The sequence below is a fragment of the Orcinus orca genome, chromosome 19 (genome assembly GCF_937001465.1).
Source record: "Orcinus orca chromosome 19, mOrcOrc1.1, whole genome shotgun sequence".
NCBI classification, from domain to species: domain Eukaryota; kingdom Metazoa; phylum Chordata; class Mammalia; order Artiodactyla; family Delphinidae; genus Orcinus; species Orcinus orca.
Window position 1 is genome coordinate 28787874 of NC_064577.1, and position 16204 is coordinate 28804077.

Consider the following 16204-nt stretch of genomic DNA (forward strand, 5'->3'; position numbering starts at 1 on the left):
CTTCCTCATTTCTGATTCTATCAGTCCATCTGCAGGCCTTAAATATAGTCAGAAGCACAGAACAGATGTTAACAACATCCCAATAAGTTTCTCATCTTTTTTTCTGTCTCATGGCTGTGCTCTCGCCAGAATAAAGCAGAATATACCAGGGATTCCCCCATATTGATTTATACCTCTCTATCCACCTGCATCTTCTATAACATCAAGAGTGCACATGTGGGCTTCCCTGGTGGCGCAGTGGTTGAGAGTCCGCCTGCCGATGCAGGGGACACAGGTTCGTGCCCCAGTCGGGGAAGATCCCACATGCCGCGGAGCGGCTGGGCCTGTGAGCTGTGGCCGCTGAGCCTGTGCGTCCGGAGCCTGTGCTCCGCAACGGGAGAGGCCACAACAGTGAGAGGCCCGCGTACCGCAAAAAGGGGGAAAAAAAAAGTTTATGAAGATTAAAAAAAAAAAAAAGAAAGAGTGCACATGTGTACATACGAGAGTGTGTATGTGCATACACATACAGTTCCATATTCCTCCAGGCAAAAAGTTACAAAGGAGGGTGAGAGACCTCAGGCCATCAAAACACAGAAGACTCATTCATAACCCACCAGAGTGATATGCACTAGTGGAGAACCCCACATTTGGGTGATTCAGAAACCCAATACAGAGAGGGATATAGGCAAATCAAAGAAAAATAAGAGGCAAAAGACCAAAGAAGGGTGGACTTCCCTGGTGGTGCAGTGGTTAAAAATCCACCTGCCAATGCAGGGGACACAGGTTCGATCCCTGGTCGGGGAAGATCCCACATGCTGCGGAGCAACTAAGCCCGTGCGCCACAACTAGTGAGCCCATGCGCTAGAGGCCGCAAGCCACAACTACTGAGCCCGCGTGCCACAACTACTGAAGCCCGTGCGCCTAGAGTCCAAGCACCACAACAAAGAGTAGCCCCCACTTGCTGCAACTAGAGAAAGCCCACGTGCAGCAACAAAGATGCAACACAGCGCAAAATAAAATAAATTAATTAATAAATTAATTTTTTAAAAAAGACCAAAGAAAGGAGAAGTAAAATTTCCAGCTATTAACCACCCCCCCCCAAAAAAAAACACCTTCCTCTAAACTTTCTGGGCTGCCACCTTCATTCCCCTGAGCCTCACCTGAATCAAAGCAATGAGAGGAGAGATCACGATGGTGATGCCTTTGGCCAACAGAGCAGGGAGCTGATAGCAGAGGGATTTTCCTGCCCCTGTGGGCATGCACACAAAGACATCCTTGTCGCCTGCAAAAATACAAGAAGGCAACATCTCAATGCTTCCTGCCTTTTAATCTCTCCCCTTCATCAAGGCTGTTGAAAATTAAACAAGAATGTAGGAAAAACTCCTCGCAGAGTGTCTGGCACGTACAAGGGTCTCAATATAACCTCAATTCTCTTCCCATCCTTTCTACGAAAAGGGAAGCGGTCCAGGGAGATCTGGCAATGCACACAAACCATTTCCAGTAGTGGCAATAACAACTACAAGGGTAAGAAGTCTGAGTCTGCTGGGCTACAGATGATTGAACTGAACATCCATGAAAGCTGAATACTCCTGGATGAGTGGGCATATCTGTATAGACATGAAAACAACATCACTTAGAGGGCTTTTGTTTATAAGTGTTATAATGTAATTAACATGACACTGCTGCTCCCCTTTGACAACAACCATTTGTCAACATATCTCAGTTTTATATTATTACTCCTTCCTTCCCTATTTGGGACCCAGACCACTCAATCTTCAACACAGGAATTACCTAGAAGGTGACTGGTTTCGGCTATTCCTGCCATGCCCCCACCCCACCTCCACCTCACTGCCTACACAAAAAGGAGAATGGAAATTTATGAGCTGCTTTCAAAGACAACCTTAGCTTTGTCTATGAAATATCAGAACCAGAACAGCTGGGTGGTTCTGCCAATAAAACTGCAAGTTTTGGGTGACAGATGTACAAGAGCTCCAAAACCAAATATGGCCCAAGGGTGGGGAGGAAGGAAGGGTCAGAAGGAAGGTGTTCTTCCTTCTGTAGTGGCAGCGCTATGGTATAGCCAGCACAAACATAAATGCAGGTAGTTTGGCAACATTACCTTTCACTACAGCCATGGTTGCCCTCTCCTGCAAAGGCGTCTTAAAAGAGTCAAACCCAAAGACCTTCTTCAACGTGCTCCGGACTCGACGCTCAGGGTCAAAAGGAGAGGAAGAGTTGGTACTCATCTTGACGACAGTGGCCAAAGGTTAAGGCAAAGGTGATGATCATATATGGTTGCAAGGAGAACCCTCTGTTCTGCTTTTCAAAGCCTACTTATTTTTTCTATAAGTTTGCTTTATTACACTCAAAACTATATTATTTTCTAATAATATAGCTCCAGGTGAACAGCCTCAAGCAATACATTCCTGGGTAATTATCTCCAATTTTATGCTCGGTGAAAATAAAAACACCCAACTATCCCAGGCCACGGTATAGCGCAGAGCTAGAAATCGGATCACGAGAAAAAACACAAATGTCTTCAGAACAGTTTGGAGAAGATGGAATTTTCTTCTAAGATCCACCCTCTGCTCTATAAGCACAGCCATGACGACCATTCTTCCCCCCAGGACCCCGACCCCTTCTCCCCCCCAACGACCCCCGCGCCCAGAGGAGAGCTCTTCCCTTTTCCTCCTCTGAACCCTAGATCTGTTCTTTCCTCCCTTCCCCAGCCGAAGCCTCCCTCTCTTCACCCCAAGATATCAGAGCCGGCCGTGGGCCCCAAGGAGCGAGGGGCTCTTGTCGGGCAGTTGCTGCCCGCTGGCTCGGGAACTACTCGAAGACCCCCATAAGCCACAGGTAACTCTCAAAAGCCAAACTGCTGGGAACGCAACGTCAGGTAAACCCCCACAAGCTTGTATCCGTCGCGCAGTGATGACGTTGCGCAAGCGTTGGCGCGAGGGGCGGAGCCAGACGCGGAAACGGCCGTTTTGATTGGTTCTAGGTCTGAAACGGGCGCGGGGTCTCCTGGGATCCGGAAGTAGTTGCCTTTCCGCCCGGAAGTCGGCTCTTCGGAGTCATAGGAGTGAGCCACGCCGGGGCTGTGGGAATAAGATGGCGGGGAAGAAGAGTGTTCTGTCGTCTCTGGCAGTTTACGCGGAAGATTCAGAGCCCGAGTCTGACGGCGAGGCAGGAGTTGAAACGGCGGGCGGCACAGCTGGTGAGGCCCGAGTAGGGAGCTGGAAGGGGAGAATCGGATGTCTGCTCGGAATGCTGCTCCCCTAGCAGGCGGGAGGGAAAGAGATGGTCATTGTGCCCCAAGTATCGGGCTCTGGAGCCCCGAAGGGCGTTCAGGGTCCTGGGATAGTCGGAGCGTTAGATGCTCTGTAGCAAGAATGGACGGTCTCCTTCTTTTGATTGGATTATTCTTCCGAAACTTACTGAAAGTCTTCTCCCTGCTGGGTATCGTGCTGGGCAGAAGGATGGACGAAGGATGGAGGGGGTCCAAGGCTACTGAACCACCACCTATTTTCTCCGGCCTTGTTGTTTGGTGGGGGAGAGCGAAACTTTTAATTAACAATATGCTTTAGCCATATCTTGGAGCTTTTAAAAATACATCCATCCTGTCTCCACTGCGAGGTAGTCTAATTCAGTAGATCTGGAGAAGAACCTGGGCATTTGTGAGCTTTCCAAGGCTTCTTGGTGATTCCATTACTTTGTGAGTTGTTAAAGCCCATCGGTGATTTTGTTGCTCCACCCTGGTTAAGAATCACAGTGTTAAGAAATGGGAACAGATCTATATGGGGACGTAGAGAGGCAGCAAGTTACCCAACGTGCCTGGGCCTTGGTTTCCTCATTTGGAAAGTGATGGGGGTCGGGGGGCCTTGGACTGGGTTAACTCCTCTCAGTTTTCTGTGGTCTCTGCCTGTCAGGAAGTTCTCTGGTGGTTTCCCAGTAATTTGTTTTTCTGGGGGGCTTTGTTGTTGTTTTTGTTTTAAACGTAGGAAAAGATTTTGTTTCTCAAGTAGGTATGATTGGGAACCTCTCCAGGTGCCCCCATTTAAGGTCCTGTTCCTAGGGGAGGACACACAAAATCGAGAATGACAGAGTCCTTGTCTTGATGAGAAGACAAGTTCATTGGTGCCTATGATACAAGGTAGACATATGCAGATAAAAATAGATGGGGTTTTTTCTGGAATTTTATTTTATTTTTTATACAGCAGGTTCTTATTAGTTATCTGTTTTATACATATTAGTGTATATATGTCAACCCCAATCTCCCAAGTCATCCCACCCCCTCCACCCACCCCCACCCCACCCCCGCCACTTTCCCCCCTTGGTGTCCATACGTTTGTTCAAAAGAGATGTTTAAACAACATGGTATAATTGTTCAGAGAAGGGAAGGCTTCAGTTGGCATAATAGGCGGATTGGAAGCATTAGAAACGGAATTTAATATTACTTGGTTTTCTTCCCTGTTCTTTTAATGAATTCATGCACTAAATTCTGTGATCTTCCGAAAAGCAGAATCTGGGCCTAAGGTCACTTACATGAGATTTAGGTTTCCTTTTCTCTTCAGAGATAGTCCTGGCAACTCAGGTGGGGTTTTTTTGCATTCTTTTCCCCATTCATTCATTTTATTTTTCTCTTCTGTTTAAGAGGAGAAGGGCGGATTGGTATCTGAAGCCTATGGAGAGGATGATTTTTCTCGCCTCGGGGGTGATGAAGATGGCTATGAAGAAGAGGAGGATGAGAATAGCAAACAGTCGGTAAGTAAGTCTGTTCCCAAATCCAGAGCTGCTCAGAGGACCATTTATCAGAAACTTTCTGACCTGTACCAACAGTGTTCCATTTCATGCCTAATTTCATCCCCTCCCCCACTTTTATTTTCTTAAGTATCAGTTGAGGAAACTGGGTTGGATATCAGTAGTTCTATTTGAAAATCAAGTTCGTTTTCACCTGAACCATTTTGTATTAACCTTTGAATTGAAACTTGGGGGAAAAGATAGTGGACAATTTTATTTAACACAGATATCCATGGGTGTTTTATGTTGGTTTTCCCTGTTTAGATAATTTATTCCATTTGTAACAGTGCATTCATCCTAATTGGTGTATCATTTATATCTGCACTCAATTCTGTGTTATTTGTAATCTTGGTTGGGGTTCATTCAAATTTTTCGGTTTATTAGAAAGACGAGGAAGGACAGTTATTTGTGCTTTGATCCTTATTAACTCCTTTCTTGACTTTTTACTTGGCACTTTTTATCAAAGTGTTCTTGATCACAAATCTTGCCTGATGTTTAGTATGTGCTGACTATCAAAGGAAAGAGAACTTGCATCTTAATTAATCAGAAAGACTTTAGGTACACTGTCACCTGAGCATCATGGGCCAGAATTTTAAAGTTTGGAGAAAAACAAGGATTCAGGCTGGTGCTTAACACAGAGACATACAAAGTTGAATCTCAATATAAAATCTGGTTATTTAGTAACAGCTCTAATTAAAACGCTCAGTGTTCTATATTATTTGTTTGAAAATTTTGTTACTCGTTGATACTTAAATGTTAACATTAAAATGCTTCACAGGGAATTGCCTGGCGGTCCAGTGGTTAGGACTCTGTGCTTTCACTGCGAGGGCCCAGTTTCAATCCCTGGTTGGGGAACTAAGAACCCACAAGCCGTGAGGTGCGGCCAAAAAAAGCGGGGGGTGGGGGGAGGGCGGGGATAAAATGCTTTACAAATTAAACAAAAACGCGTTTTGTATTATCTGTTGTTTTGGAAGACCTTTTTATCCCCTTAGGCCTCCCCTCCCCCATGATTGCTGATAATTCAGAATTGACTAAAATTGTTTAGAAAAGCTTTGTAAGTTATTTCATTTTTTTGCTTTTCTTAAGTGCGTACATAGTGGCTTAACATCCATAACTATTTTCTTCAGCAAATTTGCACGATGTGTGTTTTTGAAGTGTTATTCTGTATTTGCTTTGCATAGAATTTTTACCAGATTTAAGCTTTATTTCAAATTTTAGTAAAATCCACGCATCCAATCCCAATATAGACATTCTAAAATGTGATTGTACTTGGCTGAGCTACATCTCTGATTATTTGGCCTGATGGGTTTCATTTGGAGGAGATTTTGGAGATTGCGTTTAAAACCTGTGGCTCACTGATGCCTTGCAGGACAATTAAATCTCAAAGCCATCAGTGTAGTTCAGGTCTCTCAGGTGGTGTTTATATTAACATCTGGCAGGCTTTTTAATTTGGGGGTTAAAGTGATTGAAAAAAGCAGTTTCAAATGAAACAGTTTTCTGTTGGATGTTAAATCATGGCTCCCGCGTATTGGGGTGTGCTGGGTAGTGGAACGGATATGGATTATAGCTACCTAACAGGGTAGCTGATCTTTGACCTTCATTAGCATTTAGTGGAATGGTGGGCTAGCTTGGGTGAGGTCAGGGCACACTTTGGAAAATGCCTTGCCCGCGTGGTGCTTTGTGTCAGGCAGGCCCTTTGGATAGGGAGCAAGGCTGGATGGAACGGGTCACCGGCAGTTCTGTGAGCGCTTGCATGGAGGCAGGGCCCACTCAGCTGGGACCCAGGACAAGGCTGGGCGTTGCCCTTCAGTCCTGCCTTTCCCCGCTCACTCGCCCTGGTCGTTTGATGCCTACCTTCCTACTGTTCATGTTGGTGCAGGTGTTGCTGGTTGAAGCGCTGGGGTATAGCGTGTGGGGGTCATGGCACTCCGGGGGCGAACAATGTTATTGGAGCTCTGAGTCTGATATATTTGTGTACATGAAAGACAAAGAAGGAAAAAAAGACTCATACCGGGTTTGAAATCACCGATACTTCACTGGAAACGCCATTTCTGTTTTATCCTGTGGCGCCCGATCTTATCCTTTTCTCAAGCATATTGCCACCTTTCTCCATTTTTGTGTTTGTGGTTTTTAATCTCAGGCATTTTCATTAATATAGGCTATGGCACTGCTGGCATAACAACTTTGAGCTGCCGTTGTCGTTCCCCCCCCCTCCGCAACATCTCTTTTTCCCCTTCTCTTTCTCTAGAGCCTGGGTCATATGGTAGGGGAGGGGTTCTTGGTGGGACAACCCAGGCTGGGTAGATTTGCTCCAAACCCTGTTATGCATGTGAGAACCTCAGGCCCAGTCCTTTAAGCTTAATCCTCTAAATTCTTTGTCTTGTAGGAAGATGACGATTCAGAGACTGAAAAACCTGAGGCTGATGACCCAAAGGTATTTGGTGTTGGCTGTGGTGGGGTGGCTGGATACGAACAAGGCATTTTTAACAATATGGCTCAGTTCGTGTGTCTAGTCAAGATCTGTCTCACTAACATACTGTGTAACCACGTGTAAGTCGGGGGAGAGAAGCCTGGAGGCTACCCTGGACTGCCTGAGGCAGCTCACTTCCCAGCCTCGCCACCAAGGTGAAAGGCTGGGCTGAGTGCAGCAGCCCACCTCTGCTCCAAACCCAGGTGGGCTCTGGGGGTCACTGCCCCTGCAGGTGGGTCAGGTGTGGGAATGTTTTTAGAATCAGGAAGCCATAAGGGCTGCCTCATGTACCATGGGCTCTCTTTAGTCGTCTAGATGTGAAGAAGGGCATAGAGAGCCAGAGGAAATGAGCTCTCTCCCAGCTACGGGGGATGCTGAGCCTCAGTCTTGTTTTTCCAGGCTTGTGCCCTTCCACTCTCGGGTAAACCACACACAATGGCTTGTTTTGAAACAACATAGTCATTTCTTCTTTTGTTTCCATCCCAGTAGCAGCTGAGAGTAATTTACATATCCTTGACCCCATCGTGATGAAGGTTAAGGCACACACGTATACATACATACACACACACACACACACACACATACACACACACACCACCACCACCACCACCACCCTGTCCCCCCAGTGTTGGGTACTGTGTGCTGGGCATTAATACAAATGTGCCTGTTGAGGAAGCATTCTTTGGGGGACAAACTTTTTTTTTTTTTCCCAAAGAAAAAGAGTAATTCCATTACTCTGGGCCTGGGGAATAGGGACCAAGTTTTGTGTCTAAAAACTGCTTTAAAACCAGCTGAGGCCTTTAAGGTGTCCTAGTGGAATTTAGGAGAACTATCCCCAATTATAAGGTAAAGCAGGGGTATATCCAAAAATATAGCATGAGCTGTTCCAAATTTGAGCTGATTTTGTGATTGGCTAGAACTGTGCCAACCATTGAAATAAACCCACGAAGAGCTGCGGATGATGCAGATAAGAAATTTTACCGAGAAAGAACGTTTAGGCACCAGCATGCAGGAGAAAAAAGAAATGTCCTACAAACCACAAATGCCAGCTCCTTTCTGTGCCTAGTGAGGAATGCAGGCTTCAGAACCTGGCCAAGCATTACTAGCAGGAGGGTAGACCCGTGGCCTGCATCAAGGACCGTCCAGCTCTGCTTGGGCTCACAGAAAGAAGATGGTCAGTAGTGTTAGTGTCCATCTTCTGTCTTAGTGTTTGGGGTATTTGGGCCTTGGAGCCTGTGCATAAAATAAGCCTTGGGGGTCGCCAAGTGTCAGGGCTTCAGGTGTAGACAGAAAGGAGGATTTGTGGGACCTGGAGCCTTTATGTGTACAGCTGCCAGCCTTCGCCTGAAGCTGAAGCCTCCTGGGGAAGTTGGCTGGAGAGCAGGGTGCATGCCCTTAACTGTCACCCCTTCTGGAATACAGCAGATCCCCTGGGAATGACATTCCTGTATGAGAGAGGAAGAATGGCCAAGAAAGAGAGGGGGTAGGATGGGGAAGTTGGTTAGTGTCGTTTTGTGTTCAGCCTCCCCCTTCTTGGTCCCACGTGGAGGTTGACTGATGTGCGTTACTGTATTTCATTCAGTCGTGTGAATTTCCAATCTGTGAAATGAAAAGTCCTCAAGGAACAATTTCTGTTCCTGTTAGGGAGCCCTCAGAAATGAGAACACAAAGTCCAGCCCTCTTTCCTTCCTGGGCGGGACAGCGGCGGCGGCAGCGGGGACGGGCGCCGGCCTGCAGGTCGCGGGCCGGGAGTGGAGGGGCGGCCGGGGCAGCGGGCGGCCGCGGGGACGCCCCCTCCCGGTCCAACGTGCTGCTGGGGAAGCGGCGTGGGGCCGGCGGCGCTTGGTCAACCTCGCGGGGCACGCGGTGGCCTCCGGGGCATCCGAGAGGAGCTGCCACGTGGGCGGCAGGGCTGCGTGGACCCAGCATGAGCCAATTTCCCTGTAAAAAACATGATGACTATTTGGAATGGCCTGAGTATTTCATGGCAGTGGCCTTCTTATCGGCACAGAGGAGCAAAGATCCAAATTCCCAGGTGGGAGCCTGCATCGTGAATGCAGAAAACAAGATTGTGGGCATGGGGTCCAATGGAATGCCAAATGGATGCAGTGATGACCTCTTGCCTTGGAGGAGGACAGCGGAGAGTATACTGGATACCAAATACCCTTAGGTGTGCCACGCCGAGCTGAATGCCATTATGAACAAAAACTCAGCCAACGTGAAAGGCTGTACCATGTATGTCGCCTTGTTCCCGTGTAATGAATGTGCTAAGCTCATCATCCAGGCCGGGATAAAAGAAGTTATTTTCATGTCTGATAAATACCACGACAGCAATGAGACAATAGCCGCGAGGCTCATGTTTGAAATGGCCAGGGTTTCCTTCAGGAAATTCACACCAAAGTGCAGCCAGATTGTCATTGACTTTGATTCAATTAACAGCAGACCAAGTCAGAAGCTCCAGTGACTTACATCTCATTAAGTCTCCAGAAGATTGGATTATCCTCTTCTAAGAAGCTGCTGATGCCTTTCATCTTAAAGTTACACATAACTTTTTTTTTTTTTTTTTTTGCGGTACGCGGGCCTCTCACTGTTGTGGCCTCTCCCGTTGTGGAGCACAGGCTCCAGATGCACAGGCTCAGCGGCCATGGCTCACGGGCCCAGCCGCTCCGCGGCATGTGGGATCTTCCCGGACCGGGGCACGAACCCGCGTCCCCTGCATTGGCAGGCGGACTCTCAACCACTGCGCCACTAGGGAAGCCCAAGAGGAGAGTATTTTGATAGCCCTTCAAGTACTTGTGGATGTTTGATGCTTCATCATAACTCAACAGGTGGTAGTTCCCTAAAGGTTAGTTGCAACGAAAATGTGAATCAATGAACTTTTTGGACTCTGCTTCACTTAAATCCACGGGTCTCTCGCACTTTAAATGGCTCTTTTGCCCATACATGATATTACATCATCAGACACTAGAGATTTGGACAATGGTGGTTCACTGAGTTATGCAGGTCTCCTAAATGTTGACACATTTTGTTCTGTAGTATCCAAAAAAAATCTTATTTGTTAGTGACATTTCTGATCTCATCAAACAAGCCATGAAGTATCAGAAAGTTGTCATGCTCACAGTGGGAAGTATGTATTTTCCCAGAGTCTAATTTTTGCTTGAGGACTTGAATTTTATCGTTGCCAGTAAATAATACCATGAGAGTTTTCCCTGAAGTTGCGGGCTTTGTTGTTAAGAAAATGCCTGCCAGCTACGTAAGTCTGAATAACCATAGTTTGTCAGTTATTCTTTCAAGTAAAAGTGATATTCCATGAAGAAAGCAGCTAGTTCAGCTTGCAGCTCAGTCGCACAAAATGTTAAAATGTACTCAGTGATCAAGGTGAATTATTTTTACTGCTTCATCAAGGATATTCTTACGTGAAATTTGCTTTTTTTAAACCGAGAGTATGACTACTGCTAAATTTGGTGCCGCTGCTTTGATTTATTCTAAAGGGCCAAGAAGTTTACCCATTGTTGCCCCTGTAAATGTAACACAGCGAAAGGGCAAATAATGTCTTAGTATTACACAAATAGTTTTGACCTTGCAGACCCCCCAGGGGTCCACAGATCAACTTCAAGAACTCCTGTTCTTCAAAAACAAAACTCTTGGGTTGGTAATATTAATTAACTATTTGATAGCTGCTTTCATTGCCCTGTACCTGTCCATTGAGCTGTTAGCCTTATGGGGTCTTGAGCCGTATTGGAGGCAGTAGAGCGTCTGGAGGACACTGAGACCGCATAATCAAATCTGCCTCGTTTGTTTTGTGACGATTCACTGAGTATGTGTAACGAATACTTAGCTTACTGGTGTCTGGCCCGTCTGCATTCAGTAGCGTTAGTTGCGACGACCAGTGCCCCCTCAGCACGCTTCCCAGGCTGGTCGTACATGTCACTGGGTCTGTTGTGGGGTATTGGATTCTGCATTTTAAACCGGACTGTGCTCCAAGGAGAGCAGAGGTGAGGAGACTTAAAGCCACGTCACGTGGGGGAAAGTTAAGGAGCTGGGAGTGGGAAGTTCTGTCTGCTGTTTGAAGGTCTGGTGAGGGAAGGGCGGTGGCAGCCCCACACAGAACTCAAAGCAACGAGGAGATGTTTGCCTTCGCATAACGAAGAGCTGCCCTTCGTCTCTGGCCAGGAGTGAGTCGAGGTGCCACAGGAGGTAGTGAACGCTCTGTTTCTGGCTTTTTCAGGAACGAATGTCCTAAAAGAAATGTGAGGGTGGGGTTGGACTAAGACCCCCAGGGTGTTTCTGGGAAAGGACTTGGCATTGTGGATAAGCAAAGTTGAGTATTCTCCAACTGTATCATCTGTTGACTTTAGGAAGTACAAATGTAGAGTACAAAGACTGGAAATTGCCCTTATTTTTATCACTCTGATGTTTGGGGTTACCTATGAGTGCCAAGTCCCATATTTGGGAATTGGAGGAAGAGATGAGAACTCCAGACCCCCCTCTGTAGGGAGCCTTTGGTCCTGATCCATCAGCCCGGGGTGGCAGAGATGGGGGCCCTCGGGTTGCTGAGTTTGCCCTAAACTAGGGAGAAGGAGCTGGAGGACGTGGCAGAGTGTCCCACAGGAAACAGTGCTTCAGCATTTCTGTTCCACCATATCTTGTTCTCTGACTTCAACTTTCTGGTCTCATCTCTTCAGTAAGCAGCCCGACTCAGATGTTTCAGTTACTCAGCAGAAGGTGGCACTGCTGTCCTAGAAAAAGTCGGACTAGGAGTGGCAGTCATCTGTCCAGCTCCTTAGCACAGGGCCAGGGGCCCGAAGGCTCAAGTGTTTCCTCCATGTGTTTGCCCTTGGCCTGTGAGCTTCCCTTTTCACCACTCTCCTTTGTCCTTGTTTTACCTCAGTTGCCCTGGAACTTTTCCCCTTGTTTATTTTTTTCCCCATTCCCACAGTTCCCGTGGATAAAGGTATTTCCACTCACTCACTGTCCCTGACACACTCTTCCTTTGCAAATAAACACGGGCACTGATGAGCTGGCACGGGCAAGCTGGAGCAGCCCGTTGCCAAGCTGACTGGGAGGCCCGGCTTCCCGGTGCGGGGTGGGATGGCCGGCCCCCTGAGGCGCTGTGGTCCAGGCTTTGACCCAGGGAAAGAATCCTCTCAGCCCAAGGAGCAAACATCTGTCAAAATAAAAGTGTCTCTGGGTCAAAGAGGTGACATCGGGTGGGGAAAAAACTGTGCCAGCATTTTTTAAAAGGCGTGTACAACCCCAGCTCAAAGAAAACGTTTAAAAAATCCTTCGAGCCCAAAAGTAGTGCAGAAATGTGGCGTTCACAACTCAGAGCCGGTCTAGTGGGTTTGGAGTCAGAAGACCTGGGTTGAGCGCTGGCTCAGCTGCCCTCTAGCTGTGGCCAACAGGCACATAACTTAAACTGTGCTCAGCTCGGCTGAAGTTCGGGCCATGATACCCACTGTTCCAGGTGATTGTGGCAGTGATAGGAGAGAACGTGTAGGAACAAGTTTTTCTCAGCCTAAGATGCAGCTGTGAGCAGTACTCAGCCTTCTCACCCAAACACAGTCTGATTCTACGCCCTCATCCTGGAGGTCAGAAGTTGCCACAGTTTGTCAGTTCACGGCACCCTTGGTATCACAGGAAGTTTTCACAGAACTCCCAGGCCAAAAGAAATGACCTAACAATTCTGTTTATTAAGTAATTTGCTGCCTGTAGTCAGCATCCGTGTCCTCACAATTTAGTAGCCACTTGAAAAAAATAATACATAAATTAGTGTGGTATCTGACAGATGTCAAGTAATGCTGTTTCCCTTGAAATTTTTAAATATCACCGGCACCTTTGTCGGGGGGGGGGGCGCCTGGGGGGCCTTGATGGACAGCTTGGGAACTGCGCTGGTAGATAGTCTTAGAGTCCCAGAGTGGTGGGGCTTGGTGAAGGCCTCGCTCAGCGCGGTGAATGGGCCTCTGCCTTCGGTGGCTGCACGTACACACCTGAATTCCCTCAAGAAGGTCGAGCGTCTTCATCGGCGTGTGTTGTTAGTTGACTCAGAGTTTAGATGAAGGATTTGCCTCGGGAAGAACTGACTCGGTAATTACCAAACTTCCTCTCCTCTCCAGCCCTTCCCCACCCCCCTGCCCTGACCCAGCACTATTATTGATCTTTTAAAATGTCAGAATCAAAGATCTGGAGACCGAAAACAGCCCGAGGAGCTTGTTTCAACAACAGGAGTCTGTTGTTGACAACTGATTCTAGGAAGAACTTTCGGGAGCCTGCCAGCCATTCTCTTATTCACCGCGAAAGGGGAGAGGCTGCCAGTTTCCGCAGGATCCATGCAGAGCGAAATGTTTTCCTCTTTGGGCTTTGGGTGTGTTTGCTATACCTCCAGGACTCTGGAATCGGAAAAGGAGATGCTAAGCTTTTCACAGACAAGCAGCGTGGGTTCTAGTAGCCTGAAGGCTGCTTCAGAGGGCAGGTTGTGGGGTGCAGCAGAGGAACCAAGGCCCTTTCCAGCGCGTGGAGATGGGTCGTTGTGTGCCTTTGCTTGGTGAGCTTCTGGGGAACCCTCACTTGAGGAATGTTCTATGGAGAATTATTTTTCAGGATGGGACAGCAAAGGTTATCTTGTTAGAGCTTAAACTTGGACTTTTTCTTAGAGGTCTTTGACATGGAAAGGGTCATATAGCACTTTTTCTAGTGGTTATCTTGTCAGGGTTTTGTTGTTTTTGTATTGTGCCTATTTTATTGTCAGCCTATTAGAGAAGCAAGATTGAATATTTAAGAAAAGAAAAAAGTCACCTAATTCCATGATCCTAACAGTGCAGCCATTTTCATTCTTCCGTCTTTTTAGGTTTACCTGTATAATAGCATATATATTTTGTATCCAGTTTTGTTCTCATTTGTATTATAAACATCTTCACTGTTGTTATAGTTTGGGTAATTATATAATAGCATGACACAAATGAAAAAAATAACACTTGAAAATTAAGTGGTGGGTTATATCTCAATAAAACTGCTGTAGGGAAATTTTTTGTGTGATTTTCTAAATACCTCCAAATGGGGAATGATGAAGAAAAGATTGAGATTCACCAGCTTTTGTTCTAGCAGTAATACCAGTCAGTAGCAACACACTTCTTCACATCACTTCCCTTAGTTCTTCTCATATATTCAGCTAGCTAAAATAAAATCCAAAAATGGCACATTATAGTAGCAAAATGTATGTTTTTGTAACTGTTATCGAATAAAGTATTATGTAGGCAGTTTCTTTCCAGTGAGATTCCCTGATGGACAGGAAGTGTGCCGTGCTCTTTACACAAGTCAAAAGAAAGAACTCATTCTTTAAAATTTGAGTTCTCATTGGAAGTCTGCAGGATCGTTCACCCAGTAAGGGAGGCTGGCTTCGTAGGATTCGGTTTTGGTAGCATATTTTCTGTAAGCCCCCAGGAAATCTCTAGGCTAAGGACAGGGGTGGCAGCACCCACTGTGTATATGATTAAGTCCTCAGGACCTTGTCTTCCGTTCAGGTCAACTCAGACATTACTCGCTGGGGCACCATGGATTCTTGAGCTCTTTCCCCTGATCGTTACAGTTAAAAGGTAATAGATCTGGCCGTCTTCCCCTTAAGTCAAGGGTTTAACACCTGCTTTGCCTGTGATCTGCTATGGAGTCATTCCTGGAGAGGAATTTTTACCTCCTTGGTCTTCGATGTTGGCTTCCCCAGTGGTTGAACCAAGGGCTTCGAAGAAACTGTGACTATTCACAGCCTCCTGGTCTCAAGGGAGGAGGTGAGAAGTTGGGAAGTGGTATCTCTAGGCTTTGGAGTCAGGCTGGAGCTTGAATTCCAACGTTGCTATTTATTGGGCAAGAAACTGCTTCATTGTATTTTGCTTCAGTTTGCTCGTCTATAAAAGGGAAATAATAAAATCTGCTTCATGGGGTTATTATGAGACTTGAATAACGTATGTTAGCTTTTACTGAGTTCTGTTTATTTTCCTATCTGCCCCCCATGTTCCGCACCCTCCATACCCCATGATCCTTTGAGTACTTATTAGAAGAAAAAAAAAATGACAGCATGACTCACCTAGGACCAGAGAAGGAAATGGCCTTTGACCATTGCTGGCTTGTGAGCCATCCACTCATTTTTTTTTTTTTTCGAATTTTGAAAGTACTATATATTTATTGTGATTGAGTTATATGTACATTTACAAAGAGATAGCCAACCAGATTACAGGCTACAGAATCCTGGCAACAGCCCAGAAAGCCCCTGGGAACAACTGAACATTCAGTGGAACATCTTCTCGCCTGTGACTGCTAGACAGCCACTCAATTTAGTGCATATGCGTGTGCGAAATTTATGGAAAAAGCTGCACTCAGCCAATATGCAACAGATGAGCCACATCCACTCGTAACTTCTGGCTATTGTAATTAGGCCTTTGAACTGTTGAAAATGCCCAGGCTTATTTAACATTGGCATTTCCTTGCTCTCACCGCAGTGAATAGCCACGTGGCCTTCTTTAGGCCTGGCTTTAGCAAGGCGGGGGTTGCCCTTGCAGAGTGAGTGACATAGAATTTCCATGCCTGGGAGAACCCACCCACCCCAGGCTGGGGTCTACAAGTCTGTCTGGGTGGTGATCTGAACTGAGCAGCAGACAGAAAGACAGAGACAGGGCGGGCTGTGGAAGTAGCTGTCTTGTCCAGATTGAAAGAAACCCAAGGTAGGTCCTTTGTCTTGACACCTCCCTGAGAAGGCCTGCCCATATCTGTAGCTGAACACGGCTGGGAGAAATGTTGTGATTGCTGGAAGTTGTGGTCTCCCGCAAAGAGCGAGAAGGACCATTATTCTCCCTCTAACCCCTACTCTTGGCTGCACCGCAGCTGCCATCAGGGCCTTTTGACTGCACTCGCTCCCAGTCAACTGAAGCCCCAGAAGCCCCACCCCGCCTCTGTGCGGTTCTCCTT

At 46.8% G+C, this 16204-nt stretch overlaps 2 protein-coding genes and 1 pseudogene across 6 annotated transcripts in view; 2 read left to right on the forward strand and 1 right to left on the reverse strand.

Annotated features, from left to right (window-relative positions):
* RECQL5 (RecQ like helicase 5) overlaps positions 1-2758 on the reverse strand; it is a 38170-nt gene extending 35412 nt beyond the window's left edge. For all 4 annotated transcript variants that reach the window (XM_033438491.2, XM_033438492.2, XM_049702211.1 and 1 more), the window contains exons 1-2: positions 2099-2758; positions 1140-1261 (exon numbers count right to left, since the gene is read on the reverse strand). In XM_033438491.2, coding sequence (XP_033294382.1) covers positions 1140-1261; positions 2099-2225 — 249 coding nt within the window. In that variant the 5' untranslated portion in view covers positions 2226-2758. The remainder of the gene's footprint in view (positions 1-1139; positions 1262-2098) is intronic.
* An 84-nt stretch (positions 2759-2842) lies between these two features.
* SAP30BP (SAP30 binding protein) overlaps positions 2843-16204 on the forward strand; it is a 34043-nt gene continuing 20681 nt past the window's right edge. Inside the window, exons 1-3 of one of the 2 annotated variants that reach the window (XM_004275480.4) lie at positions 2843-3196; positions 4634-4743; positions 7166-7213. In XM_004275480.4, coding sequence (XP_004275528.1) covers positions 3091-3196; positions 4634-4743; positions 7166-7213 — 264 coding nt within the window. In that variant the 5' untranslated portion in view covers positions 2843-3090. The remainder of the gene's footprint in view (positions 3197-4633; positions 4744-7165; positions 7214-16204) is intronic. The other variant, XM_049702222.1, reaches the window with a different exon arrangement.
* On the forward strand, positions 7220-14272 carry LOC117203547 (deoxycytidylate deaminase-like; annotated as a pseudogene).